Source organism: Heteronotia binoei, chromosome 10 (genome assembly GCF_032191835.1).
Source record: "Heteronotia binoei isolate CCM8104 ecotype False Entrance Well chromosome 10, APGP_CSIRO_Hbin_v1, whole genome shotgun sequence".
In the NCBI taxonomy this organism is placed as follows: Eukaryota; Metazoa; Chordata; class Lepidosauria; order Squamata; family Gekkonidae; genus Heteronotia; species Heteronotia binoei.
Window position 1 is genome coordinate 54244863 of NC_083232.1, and position 23591 is coordinate 54268453.

A 23591-nucleotide genomic window follows, 5' to 3' on the forward strand; every position below is an offset into this window, starting at 1 on the left:
TCTGTTATCGGGGGTGATCCCCGACTGAAAGATGCTAATCGGCGCCGTGACCTCATTCCAGCGTTTCCCAGCACACCTCTGCCTCCCGGAGTGTCGTTTAAACAATTTCAATTTTCTCAACGCTGGAGTTTCCCCCAGGCCGGTAAATAAGATCATCCCCGCTTCCAATAAATATCAGTCCAAGAGATGCCCTGCCACAACACAGCCTGCCCTTCAGCCCACCGGCCACTAAGCTCCTGGAGCGAGAGACCAGGGGAGCCGACCCCTCCAAGGAAATCATGCCCCCTCTTGTGGAATGTGAGTGGGGCTGCCTTCTCCTGCGGCTGAGGCTGGGCCACGGCGCTGCAAGCGCAGTTGGCGGGAGCCTGGCTTGTTCAACATTCGTTTTGTCTCTCTTTCTCATCAGGCTGCCTTTGGGTTGCCGCTGCCCTCCTTGGGGCCAGCGCGTCGCCTATTCTGGATTCCTCCGGGGAAGAACAATTTGGCGAGGATCCCTCTTCCAGGATTTCGCCAGCCAGAGACTTCCAGCTGGCCAATTGCAAGCTTCTGGCCATTATGCTCCGGAGGAAGGCTTTCACGTGGAAGGAAGAGGTGAGTGAGCTGAAGAGTGCTTTGAAAAGCTGCCAGGGATTTGGGCGGGGAGTGAAGTCTGCAACTTTCCTGGGGGAAGAAGGCGGCTTGTGCAAAGAAAGGCGAACACAAAGCCAACACAAACACCTTCTGGTAGTGCCATCAAGGAAACAGTTTTGTCCTGGTTGCGTAGAGAGATGGGAAGGATAAGAGGTAAAGTTACAAATGTGAGGAAGTTAAGGTGGCAATGACATAAAAGGAACAGGTGTCATCCTATGCCTACAAAGAGAGAACACCAAGGCAACGAGAAAAACAGACTGGGTGGGTGAACTTCTCCTGTGATCATAGGTGAAAAGAGGCCATCCTGTTGGACCTGCCTGGGGGAAGGGGTGCCTCTGATTTCAGGTAGGATTGTCAGCCTCCAGGTGGGACCTGCAGATCTCCTGCTTTGACAACTGATCTCTAGCTGGCAGAGTTCAGCTCCCCTGGAGAAAATGGGTGCTTTGAAGGATGGAGGCTGAGGCCCCTCCCCCCCCCAATCCCAAACCCCACTCTTTTCTGGATCCACCCCCAAAGTTCCCAGGTATTTTCCAACACAGACCTGGAAACTCTAATTTCAGGAGACACTTAATCACTCCCCCCCCCCCAAAAGTTATTCTCATAAATTTGGATCCCCCATCTGCTGCTTAAAGGAGAAAGTTATATTTACCCAGACTGATCACATTTAAGGTGAACACTGCCTCCAGCCAGGTGACATTTTTCTGGCTAGGCCAGAGACAGGAGATTACCTTTCCCATGGAAAAGGCTAGAAACAGCATCCAACGCTTACATTATCTAAGCTGCTGAAACATTTGATTTCTATTCACCACACAGCAGTGGAAGACTAACCATGGCAGAAGCCACATATGACATTCAGATAAAAGCAAGGATATGTTTTTGAAAGATGGTATTACAAAACTGGGCCAAGCCTGTTCTGTAAGAAAAGCATGATAGAAAATACAATGGATCTTTTGTCATAAACTTCAACAGCAGTTATTTACACCATATAGCAGTTTTGCTTTAAAAAGCATCAAAAATACTAAAGGCTCTTTTGATTACTATGGCATACCTGGTGATAGAATAGTGTCATCTGTTACAAAACTGATGAAGGCCACTTTTAATACAAGTAATTAGAGGAATTTTGTTTTGAGATACTGATACATATTAACAAGAACCCTGTTGTACACATCTGCAAATAACTTTCAGCACTTCTTTAGCCTTCCACCGGCTATCCAGCCACTTTTATCTCTCTATATACATCCTTACCCGTTAGTGGGACTGGAATTACAGAGGCAGAAATCTTACAATTAAAGGTAAAATAGTGTTAGGCATTTTTGCAGAGAAGTTATTCAAGCAGCCTGTCTCATCTTATATAATGTCTTTGTGTATTGTTCCCAGTTTAGAGTATGTGTTAGTTCCCCTTTAACCTTTTTTTGTTTTGCTCTGCTTCTTTTCCTATCCAAAATGATTTCCATATTATACTTCCCACAAGATGTCGGCTGTCCTTCCCCTATTTTTTAATTTGACTTTATTTATAATCTGCCTTTTTCACTGAGACACAAGGCAGATTACAGTAGCATGAAACATCCAGCAAACAATGAAGTAGCTCACAAAAATTAGAAATGATGCAGAACTAAAAGTATCAGACATGTTCTGTCATAAACGGTGCAAAAAATGGAATTATGGAATTATGAAACTGGGAAACCATGCAGTAAAAGCAAGGTAATGTGTACCTTGTGGAACAGCAAGTAAAAGCAAGGTAATGCATACCTTGTGGAATAGTGGAACAAACTACAGTCTTGTTCCTTATAGAACATGCTCCCCTAATTCTCTGGGGTCCACTGCATGGATCAGGCAGCCTCACCTAGGGATGTCAGACCCAGGTGGGACCTAGGGATCCCCTGGAATTACAGCTCATCTCCAGACTACAGAGGTCAGTTCCCTGGGGGAAAATGGATCCTTTTGGACGATGGACTGTCCTCCCCAGGCTCCATCCCCAAATCACCAGGAGTTTCCCAACCTAGATCTGGCAACCCTACTCCTCCATCCCCCACTGGTGGCTAGGGGGGTACCTGGCAACCCTAAGCCCTCCCCCCTAAATCTGGGCCGATGCCTTTTTATTTATTTAAGCTCAATGTTTTGTGATATCTATCACATGGTGACTAAAATTGGTTTCCATGTGGTGGTTATAGTATGTGTTTCTGCCTTTAGAATGAACAGATCAGGAATTAAAGTACATCAAGAAACTGTTCAATTGAAGTAACGGTTTAGATGAATGTGATCAATATAGTCTGAATTCATATCTGTCATCCTAGGATACTATTGTACCATTGAGGCTTGCATATATACTGCTGTGGATTTCTCTCCCCACCCCATGTTCTCTCCAAGGAGATAATCAGTACAGTGAACTACAATGATGATCACCCTTGATAAATATCACTTTGGCAACAATGATTTCGCATGAGAATTAAGATCTCCTACTGTCCCAGGTTCAGACCCTGACATGTATATCATATACCAGGTGGTATGAAAGACCTTTACCAGTGACCCCAGAGAGAGATTATCATTCAGAGAATAGACACTCCAGACCTTGATAAGCCAGTGGTAAGACTGCAGTAGAAGGCAGCTTCATGTGGTCACATAAGACAGTATGCGTAGCTCTTTAAACAGCAGCATTTGGGTCCTACCCTTTATAGCAGGGAGGGGAATCACGCAAAATCCCTCCCCTTGCTCTTACCACCAGTAGAGTAAGACAGAGCTCTGAGACCCACTCCTCTAGCATAAGAGCAGATGATATTGGCCAATTCTTCTCTGCACTGAACCTCCCACTGGGCCACCTGGCATTCAGTAGAGGGTTTCCTGTGTTCACACGGGCTACTGAAGGGAAGCTGTGATCAATGAAAACCAATCCTAAATCTATTTTCTATATGTATTTCAATTTAATTTAAACGAGGCCTACTGTTGCTATGCTGATCAGGTTGACTGCAGGAAAAATCATGATCCAGTGAGAACTGAAGAGTTTTACCATTACATATAATGTACATTTGATAGTTTAAAATATAATTGCATTGAAGAGCTCATGTAATAAAGGTTCTGTGATTTTTCTCCCCACCGTAGCTATGTAAGGAACAAACAATATGTAGAAACAACACAGAAATAATACCCCAGAATAATCTCCGCTTTCCAAAGATCTCTGTGGAAGATGAATGTCCCCCATATGGATTCAACAAGGCAAGAAAATAATTTATCATGTGATATTTGTATGCTTTGTTTACCATCTGACTAACAAATGTAAAATAATAGTTTTGCTCATGTAGTCAGCCAACCAGTCTTAAAACACAAATCCAGCAGTGTGTTGGTGCAAGGATCATGGATCTTTCCCACATTCCCTTCTCCCCCAGCAGTATCTTCTGAACTGTACACAAACTGATTCCTTGGGTTTATTCTATTTACTGCATTTATAGCCTGCCTTACTTGCTGTGTACCGCAAGAGCTGTATCTGAGCCGTGAGGGGGATCGGGAATCAGGTTCTCAACTCTTGGTAGGTTGCTGTTGTCACTGATGCCGAGGGTGAAGAGCCTGGGGGTAGTCCTGGATGCCTCACTTTCCATGGAGGCCCAGGTCACCATGGCTGCCAAATTGGCTTTTTACAACCTCTGGCTGGTCAGGCAGCTGGTCCTTTATCTCTCCTCCTGGGACCTGGCTACAGTGGTCCATGTAATGGTCACTTACAGACTTGATTACTGTAACACACTCTACATGGGGCTGTGCTTGGGCGTGATCCAGAAACTGCAGCAGGTGCAAAATGTGGCAGCATACATACTGACTGCAGTGTCTATGCAGATGTGTGTTCAGCTCATGTTAGGCCAACTGCACTGGCTGCCTATTGAGTACCGGACCTGGTTCAAGGTTATGATATTGATCTTCAAAGCCCTATGTGGCCTGGGACCAACATATCTATGGGACCGCCTCTTCCCCTATGTTTCCCGAAAAGTTCTGCATTCTGCTGAACAACATCTGCTGGTAGTCCTGGCCCAAAAGATGTCCACTTAGTTTCAACCAGGGCCAGGGCATTTTCTGCCCTGGCTCCAGCCTGGTGGAACTTACTTCCACTCGAGATCAGGACTCTGCGTGATATAGTGCAATTTTGCAGGGCCTGCAAGTTGGAGCTGTTCCACCAGGTCTTTGGTGAGGTGGTGGACATTTGAAGACTTTGGCCTCCTCTGCCTACATTGTCTGGATGAATTGTCCTCAAGAGCCATCCTGGCATCTGCTGAATTGGGCTCTGCTATTGGCTTGCTTTGCCCTGCCCAGTGGGAGGCATTGGTGGGTGACAGAGATGGCTATGTGCTGTTTGTTTTAAATCTTAATATGTCAACTGTATTTATTGTTATTCTTTTGCTGTGACCTGCCTTGAGCCCACTTGCTGGGAGGGCAGGATATAAATGCAAAGATAAATAAAATAAAAATAGACTCGGGGACCTGCACTGATAATAGCTATGTGGGAAAGTGGGAAAAATTGTCCCCTTATCTCCCACCACAGGTTTCAGTTCCACTAATGCAAGAGGCCATTTCATCCCCTTCCACCTCCTCCATGCAGCCCTGTGTGATCCATATGCTTAATCTTGAAGCTGCTTGTGCTGAATTTCAGTTTCAGCCCACAGTCAAAACATTAATGGATATAATAAAAGCTTTTGTTGAATATCATTCCCTTATTCTCCCAATTTAGGAGAGGTGCCTAAGAGGAATTTCAAGTGGCCTTTATGCATATCAGGCTTTCTTGGAATATGTAGAAAAAACTTTTATTAGCAAAGAACAAGAAACCGCATTTATATGGCCGAGCACAAAGAACCTGGCTAATACCTTGAAGTCAATGGTAAGTCCCATTTACACTGAATCACACATGCCTTTACTCATTCTTAATACCTTCTAGTATTTATGCTCTGATGTCAGTAGTGAGTTTGTGCTATTTTCTGTTGCTGATTGTTATATTCATTTTAGGTTTTGTTACTCAACTCCCACAAGAAATGGGACTGTGGTTAAATTCCCTTGATTGCAGTCCCTTTCTCCCCTGCCCCCACCTATCCATATTCCTTAGAAACCATTAGACACGTTGACACATGCTCATCAGCTGAAAAGAGGTCACTACGCATTGCTGGGAATTCCCCAATCCTCATTCAGTTGTTGCATTATCCATGGTGATAGCATTAGGAATGGGGTAAAGGAAACTAAAGACCATCTTGCTTATCAAATGCCTTAGCAAAAGCTAAAAAGGTAAAGGTAGTCTCCTGTGCTAGCACCAGTCATTTCTGACTCTGGTGTGATGTCACATCACGATGTTTTCACAGCAGACTTTTTACGGGGTGGTTTGCCATTGCCTTCCCCAGTTATCTACACTTTCCCCCCCAGCAAGCTGGGTACTCATTTTACCAACCTCAGAAGGATGGAAGGCTGAGTCAGCCTTGAGCCAGCTACCTGAACCCAGCTTCCACCAGGATCATACTCAGGTCGTGAGCAGAGAGCTTTGACTGCAGTACTGCAGCTTTGCCACTCTGTGCCACGGGACTGCTAATTGGGTTCAATTTAAGCCTGGGTTAGAAGAGGACTGGGTGAGAAATTTGTATGCCCAACTGGGCCCAGACTGGGTTTAGGATGATAGCCATGAAAAGAGCAGACATATCTATATCTGTCTAGATTATCTATGAAAAATGGGAATATGAAGGGTACTAAAGTAATGGCCTATGGAAAATCCCATGGTAGGGATTAGTATATGCTGAATGGATGAGTTTTTAGAATGCTATAACCTACAGGATAGGATGGTGCATAATTAAAATAAATATGGCAAAGATGGAAGAATTACCAGCTATAATTGTAATTATCTTGATTGCAAATAAGTACACCAGTATGTTTTTATCTTTCCCTTCCTTAACAGATGAATGCTCCAGATACTGTAACCATGCCTAATCCAGTCACTATGGAGGCCCTTGCTACACAGCTTGGAGTGCATACTGGTTGGAATAGGAAGGTTATCCACTACCTCATACTTCAAGATTATATTTCATTTATGGAGAAAACTGTAAGGGCCATTCGTGCTCTGTGAGAGGCTTGGAATCTGAAGGTTTTAACTCAGGTGCATAAATTTTCACATGATCTGTAATGAAGCAGATACCACTGTTGTTCTCCTTTGAGAACTGAGCACGTTAACCTAATATTCTTCTTGAATATGTTTATATTTAAAATATTTATTCAATTTAAGTGCATATTTATATTTTTGAGAATTACAACTTGTTTTAAAAGAACTACAGTATTTTAATTTTGGATGAGTATTGCACAGATTTCAGTATTTGCTGAACATATGACTTGAAACATGAGTGTTATGTATAAATTATGTTTTGACATTTTATAAGCTTTATTTAATATATATGAAATATAGATTTTTAATAAACATTAATTTTATACAACTTCATTCTCTTGCATTTTAATGTATCACATCGTATGTCATCTCTATATCAGAGTCACTCTACAGTCTCATTTCTTTTACTAGAACTCTTGTTCAAACCAAAAGTGACCTGGAAGTTAAAAATGTAATATAGAGAAAGAATATTTACTACTCAATGACACTGTTTGAGTGTAGTCACTACTTAAGAAACATCTGGAGGTCTAATGTAAATAAGAATACTTATGCTGCAATCATAAGCACTTATTTAGGAATGAGTAACCAGTGGGAGTCATTTCAAAGAAAACATGCACAGGAACAAGTTTAGATTGTTACTCTGTGGCCCTGTTCAGACGCACAGTATAATCAGTTGTCGCTGCTGTTTCATACTGGATTAAAAGTGGCTGTTCAGACAGCAACATCTGCATCCCAGTATTAACTCGTGGTAGCCCCCCCCCCCCAAATCCTTCTCAGAACCAAAGTATTTTGTTACCTGCTTCTTTGAGGTGTTTTTTGAGTTTCACCTCGTAGTTCCTCCATCTGGATAGTTCTTTAGAGAGTCAGTGTTGTGATGTGTAGTGATTTCAATGGGAGACCCAGGTTTGAATCCCTGCTCTGCTATAGAAGCATGCTTGGTGACTTGAGCCAAGCACACATTCATGGCTTAATTTACCTCACAGGATTATGATGAAATTGAGGAAAGGAGAATGATGTAAACTGATTCATGTCCTCATTTGGAAGAAATATGGAGTATAAATGAAGCAAAATAATTAAAATAAAAGCCATGGATCTAAATGTGATCCTCACACATTATTTCTGCAATCCTTACAGTGATAGTTATACCCATACGACGTAAAGAGAGAAAGTTGCTTGTCCAAGACAGCTTAGTGAAGATATGGCTGATATGAGGCTTAAACTAGGGGATTTCTTGTTTTCTGTATCACAGTATTCTAGTTGATATTAGTGAACCTTCCTGCTTCATCATCCTATGGGAAGAAGAAATCGAGCCAAGTAGCCTTCCATAACCAGATGAGAGCTACACCAACCCTTTCCTTTGCTTCTCTAAGGCTATAAGGGACCCGTAGCCCTGAAGTTCAAGGCATTCAAGGGGAAAATCAGTTTTAACTAGATTATTCTGTATCTGAATAGTGAAATTCTCATACATGCAATTTAAACGCACTAATCCTGGCCTTTGGAAGCCAGATGGTCCTTAGCAGCTATGGTTTGTCATCACCAGGGATACAGCCATTAATGTGTTCCTTAGTTGTTAAAATCTTAACAGATCTTGATAACTAATTCAATGATTATCACCAGTCTTCAGCTGTTACATAAGTTTAAACATACTTGGTTGCTGTTGGCTTGTTCCTCAGTTGCCTGATGTTTGACAAGGGTATGGCACTAAAGCTGCCCTGGCCTTGAAGACAGTAGTACTTTATTATGCTCAAGCAAACTTCCACAATACTTTTGATTTCAGTTACAAGATAAATGACAGATAATGATCTGACAGGCATTCATGAACTGTGCTTGAGATTCTGGTTCCTTTCTGAGCCCTAGGCATTCCTAGATTGCTCATCTTAGATTCCTTGTGAGGCCTCTCTCCAGGCAAAGGCTTATTCACATTCTCTGGAAAAGTACAGATTGCCTCTATGATGCAGGGGTTAGGCAAAGCACTAGATTGAATGTTTACACAGGATAACATTTGATCCAGTGTTTTGGGGAAAATTAATGAAGGCTTTTTGATAACTACTTGGCTTCTCATGAACTGCTGTCAGGTGATCAGGTATGAAAGTAATTGGTTTTCTGAACTTTCAAGAAGGTTCTTTTCTTTAAAACCCACAGTGTCCCACATGATTAATACCAGAAAGTGTAGGCTAGTAAAATTGCTAATAATTTCTATGCTATCTGTAATCTGTAGTTTATAAACTGTAGTCTCTGGCTACCAGGCATACTGCTTGGGGATGGCGGAAGAAAGGCTAATCAGTATACTGCACTGGGAGAAGCTGAGCCCCATACATAGTTCTTCTGGCAATATCTCCAATTCCCAATCTTCAGCCACCCAAGGATGCCCATTTTATCATTTATGCAGAACATCTAAGAGTCAGACTAAATGTGACTATGTCTTTTTGGCCACCATGAGCTTGCCACCATTTTAAAATACACAAGGGCTCAATCCTTATTGGGCCTGCAGTGCAGAACTCATTCCCACCCACCCCCATGCCTTTTCATGGGGGAAGGAGAACAAGAGTACCACACCCAGTCAGGATCAGTCCTCATGCAAGTTGTGCATGCCCCATAGAGGCTGTTGTCCTCTAGTGTTCTCAAAACAATAGTGATTAGAATGAGTACAAGGTGCTTTCCACAAACATTACATTGACTGTAAGTCTACTGACCATGACAACCTTTTCTGTATCACTGCTGAAGATATATTGTCTTTGGTCTGCACCATAGATGCCTGCTAAATGAAGAGCAAGCTACCTAGAATTAAATAATTCCATGGGGGAAGGCTGAAACAATTAAATCCCTAGATTCTGAAACACTGGAAAAGGGAAAATGACAGTCACTGTATGTCATAACTTGGAAAAACAGAATTTCCTCAACAGTGGTTTAAGATGAAACATTTATTCCAACAGTAGAAAATGAAAGTGTGACACAAATAAATTACATTGACAGAAATTCCCTTGTGTGGTAAGCATATTCTACGATGTCTGGGAAGCGCTGGTCAGTGCCAAACTTCAATAGATGGGACGTATACATCTTCAATAACTTTAGTTGTTCAGCGCGTACTTCCAGAATATTATGGTTAAATCCTTCATCCCCAAAGCAGACTAGGAGAAAAAGAGGATCAAGGTCAGATCTCTAAGATGTTATAAGCAGCAAAACCTCAAAGAGCACAACTTATTCTGCTGTGGAAGATCCCAATATGTGCACAACTACATTAACAACATGGGTATGATTGGGGAATCATTAAAACAAGACTGAAAACCCAATTTTATCAGTAGACTTTCAGGGAGAATGCCTAGGCAAAGAACAGACAAGGATTTCTAAACCAAAATGTTTCATTACCTTTTCCTCTTGCAGAATAGTATCTTCATAGTCTATTCTGTTTTTATATTATATTTATCAATTTAAATCAAACAAGCAAACATACCCAGCTTCAATAAAGAAAGAATTATAATTTCCTTAGTTTATAAAGGAAAAGGAAAGGCCCCTGTGCAAGCACCAGTCATTTCCGACTCTGGGGTGATGTTGCTTTCACAATGTTTTCACAGCAGACTTTTTACGAGGTGATTTGCCATTGCCTTCCCCAGTCATCTACACTTTCCCCCCAGCAAGCTGGGTACTCATTTTACCAACCTCAGAAGGATGGAAGGCTGAGTCAACCTCGAGCCGGCTACCTGAAAACCCAGCTTCTGCCGGGAATCGAACTCAGGTCGTGAGCAGAGCTTAGTACCGCAGTACTGCAGCTTTAACACTCTGCACCATGGGGCTCTCTTTAGTTTAAAAAGGAAGGCTATAAAAGATGACTTGCTTCCCCAAGAATAGCCGTACTCACCCTATTTTCCAGAAATATTTCGCCATCATACTCATTTTGTATTAGATACAAGATGAATCAAAGCATGTTAACAAAACAATGTTAGAACTTACTAAAAACATTTTAACAACTCTGGAAAAGCATCTACTTGAGTGTAGGATTCTGGCACACTGAACTTGTCATTATACAGAAATTTCCACCACTGTTATAGTAAGCTAATGCTGTCAGTATAATGAGAAAGAGAGCTCAAGAGGACCAACCACAACTCTGAGTCAACTGCCTTCAGACTTCCAGTTAGCCCCAACCTGCTTCCTCTGGTGGGTGGGGGCATGTCATAAACCTTTCCATAATTTTTCCATAAATAATAACAAGGTAAATGTCTTGAGAAAATGTGCTTATTTCACTTTTCAGAATTAACAGAGAATATAACTACCACTTTCAAGTTTCATTGTAATAAAACATCTTTTTGCTTTCTGTTTAAAGAATATTTTTAAAAGACTTCTAATGCATTAACAATTACAGATCTTGGCGGTATGGTTTTTAAAACAACATCACAGCATATTGTTACAAGCCTTGAGTTTAACTACTTGCTTACTGCTAAAAATGTGCAATCCCTTCCCTATCCTGCTCATCCCAGATTCCACCTCAAACAAGCTAAGTTTTTGAGGATAAAGAGACAAAAGGTTTCCTTTATTACAGTTGAAATTAAGCTCTTAGAGAATTCAAAACACCACAACATAAGAACATAAGAACATAAGAGAAGCCATGTTGGATCAGGCCAACGGCCCATCAAGTCCAACACTCTGTGTCACACAGTGGCAAAAAATGTTATATACACACATACACTGTGGCTAATAGCCACTGATGGACCTGTGCTCCATATTTTTATCTAAACCCCTCTTGAAGGTGGCTATACTTGTGGCCGCCATCACCATCACCTCCTGTGGCAGTGAATTCCACATGTTAATCACCCTTTGGGTGAAGAAGTACTTCCTTTTATCCGTCTTAACCTGTCTGCTCAGCAATTTCATCGAATGCCCACGAGTTCTTGTATTGTGAGAAAGGGAGAAAAGTACTTCTTTCTCTACTTTCTCCATTCCATGCATTATCTTGTAAACCTCTATCATGTCACCCCGCAGTCGACGTTTCTCCAAGCTGAAGAGTCCCAAGCGTTTCAACCTTTCTTCATAGGGAAAGTGCTCCAGCCCTTTAATCATTCTAGTTGCCCTTCTCTGCACCTTCTCTAAAGCTATAATATCCTTTTTGAGGTGCGGCGACCAGAACTGCACACAGTACTCCAAATGAGACCGCACCATCGATTTATACAGGGGCATTATGATACTGGCTGATTTGTTTTCAATTCCCTTCCTAATAATTCCCAGCATGGCATTGGCCTTTTTTATTGCAAACGCACACTGTCTTGACACTTTCAGTGAGTTATCTATCATGACCCCAAGATCTCTCTCTTGATCAGTCTCTGCCAGTTCACACCCCATCAACTTGTATTTGTAGCTGGGATTCTTAGCCCCAATGTGCATTACTTTGCACTTGGCCACATTGAACCGCATCTGCCACGTTGACGCCCACTCACCCAGCCTCAACAGATCCCTTTGGAGTTCCTCACAATCCTCTCTGGTTCTCACCACCCTGAACAATTTAGTGTCATCCGCAAACTTGGCCACTTCACTGCTCACTCCCAACTCTAAATCATTTATGAACAAGTTAAAGAGCATGGGACCCAGTACCGAGCCCTGCGGCACCCCACTGCTTACCGTCCTCCACTGCGAAGACTGCCCATTTATACTCACTCTCTGCTTCCTATTACTCAGCCAGTTTTTGATCCACAAGAGGACCTGTCCTTTTACTCCATGATTCTCAAGCTTTCTAAGGAGCCTTTGATGAGGAACTTTATCAAAAGCTTTCTGGAAGTCAAGGTAAACAACATCTATCGGGTCTCCTTTGTCCACATGTTTGTTCACCCCCTCAAAGAAATGCAACAGGTTAGTGAGGCAAGATCTTCCCTTGCAGAACCCATGCTGAGTCTTCCTCAATAACCCGTGTTCATCAATGTGCCTACTCATTCTGTCCTTGATAATGGTTTCTACCAACTTTCCCGGTATTGAAGTCAGACTGACTGGCCTGTAATTTCCCGGATCTCCTCTGGAACCTTTTTTAAAGATGGGAGTGACATTTGCTACCTTCCAGTCCTCAGGAATGGAGGCAGATTTCAATGAAAGATTACAGATTTTTGTTAGAAGATCCACAAGTTCAACTTTGAGTTCCTTCAGAACTCTCGGATGTATGCCATCCGGACCCGGTGACTTATTAGTTTTTAATTTGTCTATCAGTTGTAGGACCTCCTCATTTGTCACCTCAATCTGACTCAGGTCTTTCAACACCCCTTCCAAAATTAGTGGTTCTGGGGCGGGCAAAAAGTTCTCGTCTTCTACAGTGAAGACGGAGGCAAAAAATTCATTTAGCTTTTCAGCCATTTCCCTATCCTCCTTCAGTAATCCTTTTACCCCATGGTCATCCAAGGGCCCCACTGCCTCCCTGGCTGGTTTCCTACTTCTAATATATTTGAAGAAAGTTTTATTGTTGGTCTTTATGTTTTTTGCAATATGCTCCTCATAGTCCCTTTTTGCCTGCCTGATCACAGTCTTGCATTTGATTTGCCACAGCCTGTGTTCCCTTTTACTAATCTCACTTGGACTGGTTTTCCACCGCTTAAAGGAGTCCTTCTTACCTTTTACAGCTTCCATTACTTTGTTTGTTAACCACGCAGGCCTTTTCTTATGCCTGTTTGTGCCTTTCCTATCTTGTGGTATGTATTTTATCTGAGCTTCTAGGATTATAGTTTTAAATAGCGTCCAAGCTTCCCCAAGGGTTTTGACCGTATGTACCTTTCCTTTCAGTTTCTTCCTCACATGCCTCCTCATCTCAGTGTATTTACCCCTTTTAAAGTTAAACGTGGTTGTGGTGGTCTTTTTGGACAACTCCCTATTTATACAAACGGTGAAATCAATAACATTATGGTCACTGCTCCCAAGCGGCGCAATCACTTTTACATCTCTCACCAAGTCTTGGGCATTACTTAGGACCAAATCCAGGATCGCCCCACCCCTGGTAGGTTCTGAGACCATCTGCTCCATAGCACAGTCATTGAGAGCATCAAGAAACTCAATCTCTTTCTCTCGACCAGAACACATATTGACCCAATCAATCTGCGGGTAGTTAAAATCACCTATTACAACACAGTTTTTACGTTTAGCCGCTATCTTTAAGCCTTCCATCATATTATAATCGTCCTCTCTCTTTTGATTTGGTGGGCGATAACAAACTCCCATAATTAAATTTCCTTTTGGGCCCTCTATTTCAACCCAAAGCATTTCTAAAAGTGAATCTAATTCTCTGATCTCAGCCTTACTGGACCGTATATCCTCTCTGACATACAGAGCCACCCCACCTCCAACCCTTCCCTCCCTATCCTTCCGATATAGCTTATATCCAGGAATCACCGTGTCCCACTGATTCTCCTCATTCCACCAAGTTTCTGAAATTCCCACAATGTCTATGTTTTCTCCCAACACTAAACATTCCAATTCACCAATTTTACTTTGAACACTTCTAGCATTTGCATACAAACATCTATAATTTCCCAGGCGAGCTAGGCCCGCCACCTTCCTCCTGCCGCCTCGAGACACTGGCAGACAGTCCATATTGTTTGTCACCTTCACAGTGGACAACTCCGGTCCGTTACCCGGTAGAAAAATAGCAGCTAACCCTTCATCTCTTTGAGAAGAGTCCTCCCGAACCAGAGACATTTCATCTCCTGTCGGCTTTCCCCCAAGATTTAGTTTAAAAACTGCTCTGCCACCTTTTTGATTTTAAGCGCCAGCAGCCTGGTTCCATCCGGGGACAAGTGGAGACCGTCTCTTTTGTACAGCTCCCGCTTGTTCCAGAAAGCATCCCAGTGCCTAACAAACTTAAACCCTTCCTCCTTACACCATCGTCTCATCCACACATTGAGACTTCTAATTTGTGCCTGTCTCTCCTGCCCTGCACGTGGAACAGGTAGCACAGAAATCACGTGCCCTGCACGTGGAACAGGTAGCACGAACAGGTAGCACGTGGAACAGGTAGCACAACTCATGGTAATTCATTCATCCAAAATCCTGATACAGTAATGTCCGTGATTGACCAAGATTCTGCCCTGACCCTTTAACTAACAAATGCTAGCACCAAACGGCCTGTACATTCTTGAACAATAGCCAAAACTTAATTTGCCTGATGTCACTCACATGTACACCAGTTAGGGTTGCCAAGTCCAATTTAAGAAATATCTGGGGACTTTGGGGGTGGAGCCAAGATCAAGACTGTGACAAGCATAACTGAACTCCAAAGGGAGTTCTGGCCATCACATTTAAAGGGACGGCACACCTTTTCAATGGCTTCCTTTATAGGAAATAATGAAGGATAGGGGCACCTTCTTTTGGGGCTCATAGAATTGGACCCCCTGGTCCAATCGTTTTGAAACTTGGGGGATATTTTGGGGAGAGGCACTAGATGCTGTACTGAAAATTTGGTGCCTCTACCTCAAAAAATAGCCCCCCAGAGCCCCAGATACCCATGGATCAATTCTCCATTATTTTCTATGGGAATAAATAACCATAGGGAATAACAGAGTTCCCAGCAGACATTTCCCTCCCCTCCCCCCCGCTTTCAGACGACCCTGAAGCGGGGGGAGGGCCTCCAAACTGGGGGATCCCCTGCCCCCACCTGGGGATTAGCAACCCTAACACCAGTGCCATTCCAAGCAGAGTGGCACCTTTCTAAGCCTCACTTACTCTGCTTAGAATTTCACTGTAGGTCTCAAAGTACCATCTTCTAGTGATCACATTTCCCCCCTTTTCAACACTCACTAATTCAGCATAAGTATTAAGAGATGAACACATACCTTAAAAGGGTTGGTTCTGGCATTCCAGGATCTGCACCTCTCTTAAAGCCTGAAGGCAGAAAAATAATGTATCAAATTACATCCTTATTGTCTTACACAACACCAAATATTTACAGATGGTATTCATACACATGCATATGTACACTGATGATTCACCATATCACAATATAATATTACAGCTTAGTGAAATGTAACATTCCGCACTATCTCCCCCAAATACATTAAAGTGCAGAGGCCCATCCCATTGTTGCCTGGACAGCCCACATCCCCTCCAAGGGGACTTCAATGGGAACAGAGGATGCATTTCTAAAGTCCCATCTGATATCCAGCTAGTAATTCCTTCACAGCAAGGCATCTACTGCCATCAAGCCCATCAAGTCCAGTAAGAAGCAGGCTCAGTTCTTGCTACTGAAAGAATGGGTGGCTAGTCCATCTCAAGCAGCAGTAATAAGCTTAGACTGTTTCCTTAACAAATCAAATAAATTATTGACCAGTGCAAAAAAAACCCCGATCTTATGGATGATGCTCTACAGAGCATGACCATAGTGCCCTGGACATTTAGTGGCACCACTGATACACTTAAACTGAAAGCTACCTTGTTCACAAAGCAGCACAAAGAGGAAGTCAGACTGCTAACAAAAATTTCCTTTACCAGTAATCATGTGAAAATACAGGGAATAGAAGTTGTTTGCTAAATGAACCCACCAAGACCTGGGAAAACCCCTGTAACAAACCCTTTGAAATTCTGCCGCCAGTGTCAGGAAGTCTGGTAACTTCCAAGCACCAAGTAAACTTCCTTCCACCAAAAATGAAAAAAAAAACCCACTTCTGTTGATTGTGTTATGTTAGTAGGTCTGGCTGTTCATATATCTGTGGCACAGAAACTAGAGACAAAAAAATTATTGTTGATAACCCACTTCAACAGCCCTGCAAAAAATATTAAGGCTTTTACTCCTTCTCTCCTATTTCAGCCATACACAATGAGCATATGCCTAATTTAAACATAAATACTGTGCCATAAATACTATATAAATACTAAAAATAGGTTTGCTCTTAAGCAGGTACTTTCACTCTCCAGGAAAATATTTTCAACACCTCTGACAACACTGCATGGGATGGAAAAAGTAGAGAAAGAGGTACTTTTCTCCCTTTCTCACAATACAAGAACTCATGGGCATTCGATGAAATTGCTGAGCAGACAGGTTAAAATGGATAAAAGGAAGTACTTCTTCACCCAAAGGGTGATTAACATATGGAATTCACTGCCACAGGAGGTGGTGGCGGCCACAAGCATGGCCACCTTCAAGAGGGGTTTAGATAAAAATATGGAGCAAAGGTCCATCAGTGGCTATTAGCCACAGTGTGTGTGTGTGTGTGTGTGTGTGTGTATATATATAAATAAATAAAAATTTGGCCACTGTGTGACACAGAGTGTTGGACTGGATGGGCCATTGGCCTGATCCAACATGGCTTCTCTTATGTTCTTATGTTTACTCCTTTGAAAAGAGTATCTAAAATGCATTATGGCTTTTGTTAAAAATCTGACAAGAGAATTCTAATTCTGCAAGGCACAAGAACAAGATTCTAACCTCTGGCGCAGGTAAACGAGAAGCTATTTTACACTGCAATCCTAAACAGAGTTATACCCTTCCAAATCCATTGAAGATCCATTAGATGTGTGTAACTCTGGTTAGGATTATTTATTGAATTTATAAAACTGCCTCCCTGGAAGGGTTCAGGAACATCATAATAAATATAGTTTATATGTTTATAGTACATCATAATAAACATAGTAAAGCATTATTGAATAAAATTAGCATAGTTAACCAAATAAAACAATGCAACATACAGTACACAGTTGATGGCATACAAATCACTATACTCCCCCATGGGATAGATCCCCTATAGTAAGGTTGATAAGGCAGACATATAGAGACCATGGTTAAGAACCACTGCTGTTCTCAACCACAGGCCTAATAGAACATCTCTGTTGTGCACACCCTGTGGAATTGAGCAATGTCCCACAAGGCGTGGATATTACTAGGTAGAGAATTCCACCAGGCTGGGGCCGAAAGGGCTCTGACCCTGGTTGAGGACAGACAGACTTATTTTGGACCAGGAATCACTAATAAGTTTTGGTCACCCAAGCATAAAGCTTTTCAGGGGGCATACCGGGTGAGGCAGTCCCACAGGTACATTGGGACTGTTAAGGGCTCTGAAGGTCAAAAACAGAACTTTGAAACAGACCCAGTACTCAACTTGGAGCCAATGCAGATGGCAAAGCACAGGTTGAATATGTGCAGATATTGGGGTGCCCATGAGTACCCTTGCTTCTGCATTCTGGACAAGCTGGGATTAATCTAGCAAGATGAGACTTTCACTAGTCTTTGAGTGTTGACCAAAAAACATTAGAACAGCATATGATGAGCTCCAATAATTTCAATAGGCTCTGTTAGCTAGGTAATCTGTGACAGCGTAAAAGAAAAACTGATCAACGATATTTGGACAAAGATTTCAGGTTTTCACGGCTGGTAACATCATTAGGGTTTGTAGAATCTTTCGGGATCAAGTGCCGTGTTCTACTGGAGAAAGTTTTCCTTCCAGACGTTTCATTCTCAGCTGCGGAGAACATCCTCAGTGGCGTTGCAGCCGGAGCAGGCGCTCAGACCTTCTTGGCTGCTGTGCATTGAGTGGAGCCAGGGTTGCTGGAGAGCTGCTATTTCTAGGCTGGAGGGGGTGTGATGAAAGGGCAATTGGTTTGTGGATGTGCCCACTGTTTGGTGGGGCTTCCTGGAAGGGTAGTGATAAGGAAACTGGCTGTTGAATGTGACCATTGTTCTGTGTTAATTGCTGGGAGGGTTGGAAGGGGTTTGAAGATAAGGAAGATGGTTGTTGACTGTGCTGATTGTTCTGTGGAATTTGCTGGTTGTTCTGAGACTTTCTGCAATTTATAGTCTGTAGGGTGTTTTGCAGAGCTGGGTACCAAGATTGGTGGATGAAAATGCCTTCTTCCTTTCTGTTAAAATTGTGCTGGTGTTTGTAAATCTCAATAGCTTCTCTGTTCAGGCGGGTATGATAATGTGAGACCGTAGAAAGGACTTCAGTTCTTTCAAAGTGGATGACGTGGTCTCCTTCTTGAAGTGCATGTTCAGCTACAGCTGATTTTTCTGGCTGAAACAAGCGACAGTGTCTCTTGTGTTCGGTAAGACGGGTGTTGATACCGCGTTGGGTAGTGCCAATGTAGACTGCACCACAGGAGCAGGGTATTTTGTAGACTCCAGGGGTTGAAAGTGGATCTCTCATATCTTTAGCCGAGCGCAGCATGTGGCGGATCTGTTGTGTGGGCTTGAAGACTGTCAACATTATGGCGTTTGAGAATTTTGCCAATGCGGTCGGTGACAGATTTTATGTAGGGCAAGAAGGCTGTACCCACATTTGTGTGTGGCTCGGGATTTGGTGTGAATGGTCTCCTGGGATGGAGGGCTCTTCTAATTTCTTGTTGGGAGTATCCATTGGCCTGCAGTGACTGTTTGAGGTGGTGTAGTTCCTGTTGGAGTTGGCTTGGTTCACAGATGCGTGATGCACGGTGAATGAGGGTTTTTACAACTGTACGTTTTTGGCGAGGATGATGATTGGAATTCTTATTTAGATAGCGATCGGTGTGTGTGGGTTTCCTGAATACAGTGTGGCCAAGTTTTCCGTCATCTTTCCTGGTAATGAGAACGTCAAGAAAGGCAAGTTGACCATTGTTTTCTTTCTCCACGGTGAACTGGATACGAGGATGGACTGAATTCAGATGAAGGAGAAAGTTATTCAAAGCAGTCTCTCCATGACTCCAGATGGCAAAAACATCATCCACATATCGGAGCCAGCAACATGCTTTTAGGAGGGCAGATCTTAGCGCTGTATCTTCGAAGGTTTCCATGTAAAAGTTAGCGATGACAGGGCTTCCCATGGCAACTCCATCGATCCTTTCATAAAAGTTATTGTTCCATTGGAAGTAGGTAGTGGTGAGCACGTGGTGGAATAGGGCAGTGATGTCATCAGGAAAGATGTGCTGTAGTTGAACAAGGGTTTCTTTGATATTTGGACATATGGACATATGAAACTGCCTTATACTGAATCAGACCCTTGGGCCATCAAAGTCAGTATTGTCTACTCAGAGTGGCAGCGGCTCTCCACGTCTCAAGCTGAGGTTTTTCACACCTATTTGCCTGGACCCTTTTTTGGAGATGCCGGGGATTGAACCTGGGACCTTCTGCTTACCAAGCAGATGCTCTACCACTGAGCACCATCTCTCCCCCTATTTCAGTTTGCAGAACCTTGGGGCAATGGCTTTCTCATGCTTTTTTCCTTACTAGTCCACTACATGAATACACAAGATAATTACAATTTAAATCCAACAACAACTCAAAAATGAACAAGATTCCCAAGAATATAAGTTTTTATGAGTCAAAACTCACTTTGTCTGATACAAAGGCGTAGGTTTGGGCTGGAATGGCCCAGAGTCCTGTTCTGGAACCTCAGGGGGGGGGCTGCCCCACATCATCCCCACCTACCTCCACCTCAAGGAAGACACTCACTGCTGCCGCCGAGACCCAGCATGGAAGGGTGAGTTGGGGAGGCTCGTTGTCCTATCAGGGACAGGCGGCCGGAGAGTGCCCAGGCTATGCAAGGCCTGCTTGGGGCAACAAGAGTTTTCTCCTGGTCACCTCAAGCAGGCCTCATGTGCAGCGTGGCCCCTCTGGGCCACTGAGAGGCCTTTCAGGGGTTGGGGGGAGGTGGGTTTGGAGAGGCTGGAACACACAAGGCCTGATTTAGGTGACTAGGAGAGTTTTCTCCCAGCTGCCCCAAGCATGCTTCATTTTCAGCCTGGCATCTCCAGGCAGCCGGGAGGCCTTTCAGGGGTTGGGGGGAGGCAGCTGGAAAGTGCCCAAGCCACATGAGGCCTGCTTAAGGCAACCAGGAGAGTTTTCTCTACGTTACCCCAAGCAGACCTCGTGCGTGGCCTGGCCTCGCCGGGTGGCTGGGAGACCTTTCAAGGGTTAGGGAGAGGAGGCCGTGGAGAGGACAGGGTGAATAATTTCATGTTTCCTTCTTTAACTCCTTTCTCCCCATTTTTTTCTACCTCTTCCTTCCTTCTATTCTTTCTGTTTCTCTCTGTGTGTCTTTGACTTTTCCTTTCATTCTGTCTACCTTCCTTTCATTTTTCTTTCTCTTACTCCTTTCTCCCCATCTTTTTTTCTACCTTTCCCTTCCTTTCCTTCTTTCATCCATTTTCTGTCTTTTTATTTCATTCTATCTTCCTTCTTTTCATTTTTTTTCTTTCTTTCACTCCTCTGGATGCACTTCTGGTGATGTCAGGAGTGTGTGACATATGCAAATGAGTTCCAGCACCTGTTTTCCTTCAGAATGACCTCTGCTGATACAGAATAATTAAACACAACTAGTTGTATTAAACTGTCCTGAGAATGCCCTCTAGCTTAAGAAATAGTGTCTCAGGAGCAGGAATACACCAAACTTCTAGAAAACTTTAGTAACTATCAGGCATTTGAGATCTGTGGGCTGCAGCCTACTTTATGCCCGACCCTGCACTACAGAACTTTTGGAAAAGTCTACTGCAGAACTAACTCCAATAGAAAATACAAAAACATCAACCTGGAGAAGGGTTTTTAGTATCCAACAAATGCTGCAGGAGTATATCCTCTGTAACAGAAAGTGTTCCGAGTTATACTCCCATCCAAAAATTTAGCTTTGATCTACAAATGCAGTAAAATGAGGTAAGTAGAAACCAACATGTACCATGGACTGCATCATTCGGATGGCTTTGAGTACTTTTTTACATTAAGAATTTCACCGTAACTAAAATATTAGTCATTAAGGGAGAAATATCCCAAGTCAGCTCACTCCTTAACTTTGCCAAATTTTGCCAAGACTCCAGATTCGCAGTGCTGGAATAGCAAGGAGTCACCCCAGTGGACCTTAAAGCTTACTGGGCTAATTACTCTCTCTCAGCTTAATCTGCTACATAGGGTTGTTGTAAAGATAAAATGGAGAATGATGTACATGACCCTGAGCTCCCTGGAGGAAGGGAAGAGTGTAAACATGGCAAATGCATAGATTTAGGTTGAGGAAACAAACATGACAAGAAATGAGGTGAAAACTGTTAGACCATCAGTCCAGGATCTGGGAGATCCAGGCTTTAACTCCCTCTCTATCTTGGAAGCTCGCTGGGTGACCTTGGGCTAGTCCCGAAGTCTTGGTGCAACCTATCTCACAGAATTGTTGTAAATATAAAATGGAAGGCGGAAGAACGTGTTTGCGCACCACTTTTTGTCCCCACTGAGAAGAAAAGAGGGTATATGTAAATAAGGCGTACGCGTGTGTAACCAAGGGCGGTCACCGTGGCAACAACCGACAGAAGGAAAACTCCCACGTGATCCTTCAACCCCCCCCCCCCCAGCCCGTGGTGACTCCTTCCATTCACTGCATCACAATCGCCCACCAGGTGCGTTATGCAGTTAATGGAGGCCCAAAGGTTCTCCCTCTCAGCACTGACCTAAATAGAGCACGACGGGGATAAAGCCCCACCGGATAGCGAACTGGCCGCCTTTGAAGAGGTGCTGCAGCCGCTGCTTCGCCTCTTTACTCAGCCTCGGCATGGCGACGGTGCTACAAACCCAGCGGATGATGAAACGGGAAGGGAAAGCCTTGCATCGCGGCTCTTGAACGACATTTCCTGTCTAAGCCTCAACGGGGTTTCCACTCTGAACTTCCAGCGCAGCCTGTGGGCCGCTTTCGCCATAGAGCTGACAAGCGGGTAGAGAGACACTTCCTAGCACCCAGAGAAAATGATAGCCGCTGGCGGGTTTCAGCCTTTACCGGAAGTTCAAGTTATGCGTCGCTCTAGTCTTCTCTCCGTTGGTAGCTCCTGAAGCTTGGAGAGATCCCAGAATTTGGTTCTTGAGTAAACGGGGGCGGGGGCGGAGGAGTAGAAATTTCTAGAGCAGGAGTCAAAGCCTGGCGTTACCTTCCCTGGCTGCTGGCTCCACAAATGCTCGTATTACGTAGTCACCCTATAGCCCCCCTCGGAGTACACGCTTGTGGGTCGTCACGAAGATTTAAAATTGGGTTTAAATGCCCGGAAATAGTAACTCCACACCTTAGCACTACAGGTAACACTTGAATCTGCCGCTTCGGCTTTATACGTCTGTGTCCCTTCCAGATAAAAAAAAACAACCGTGATTTTCTCAGGTAGTTTTTACCTCTGACAGGATACCCTGACTCACATAAGAAGAGATGCATCTAATTCAGTCGTCTATTCCCACCAGTGACCAGTCAGGCACTTTTGGAAAGTCCACGGGGTGGCCAAACTTGCTTAACGTAAGAGCCACATAGAATAAACGTCAGATGCTTGAGAGCCGGAAGGAAGGCAGGCAAATAGATGGGGTGAGGGAGAGAGAGGTGAAAAGAAAGCAACTTTAAATTCATTCTCCATGCTGCAACTAGCTTGGCTTAGAGAAGTGATTTAAAGAGAGAAATGCCTTCTACCCAGCTGATGGGACAGTAGGGGCTTAGAGAGGCACACAATGTGTGTGAACATGTGACCCCAGAGCCACAGTTTGGCTACCCCCACTATAGCTCAAGAAATCCACTCTGCTTTTGTTTGTAGCCAGCATGCAGATGTATGCTGCCTCTGAACATGGAGGCTTTGCCTATCATAGCTAATAGCAGCTGATAGGTTTTTATCCTCTGTTAATTTCTCATTTTTAAGTCCTCTGTACTAATGCCTGTAACTATTGTTGCAGTGGGTCATGCAAATTAATGGTGCGAGGCAATACTTTGTTCTAGTGCCCATCTTGTCATTCCGTTGTGAATTCTCAGTTTTGATACTGAATACAACAAAATTATCCTTTGCCTCTCTACACCTTTTGTAATTTTATTAATGGTCCCTTTTGTCATATTTTTCCTAGGGGCTGTTACGCAGTTAAAGAAATCTTTATAATTCCATGAATTTAAATGAATTAAAATGTAAGTGTGTGTAAAATGATGACGAA

The 23591-nt window shown here is 43.3% G+C and overlaps 2 protein-coding genes across 2 annotated transcripts; one reads left to right on the forward strand and one right to left on the reverse strand.

The window, feature by feature from the left end:
• The first annotated feature begins 278 nt into the window (after positions 1-278).
• On the forward strand, positions 279-7148 carry IL6 (interleukin 6). The gene is made up of 5 exons (XM_060247706.1): positions 279-297; positions 407-591; positions 3727-3840; positions 5339-5485; positions 6542-7148. The coding sequence occupies exons 1-5, from the start codon at positions 279-281 to the stop codon at positions 6707-6709; spliced, it is 633 nt and encodes a 210-aa protein (XP_060103689.1). The 3' UTR covers positions 6710-7148.
• A 2500-nt stretch (positions 7149-9648) lies between these two features.
• On the reverse strand, positions 9649-22910 carry TOMM7 (translocase of outer mitochondrial membrane 7). Its single transcript, XM_060248660.1, has 3 exons — positions 22094-22910; positions 15535-15583; positions 9649-9870 (listed from the first exon to the last, which is right to left on the reverse strand). Exons 1-3 carry the CDS (start codon positions 22194-22196, stop codon positions 9855-9857), a joined length of 168 nt encoding a protein of 55 aa, XP_060104643.1. The 5' UTR covers positions 22197-22910; the 3' UTR covers positions 9649-9854.
• Between the last annotated feature and the right edge of the window lie 681 nt (positions 22911-23591).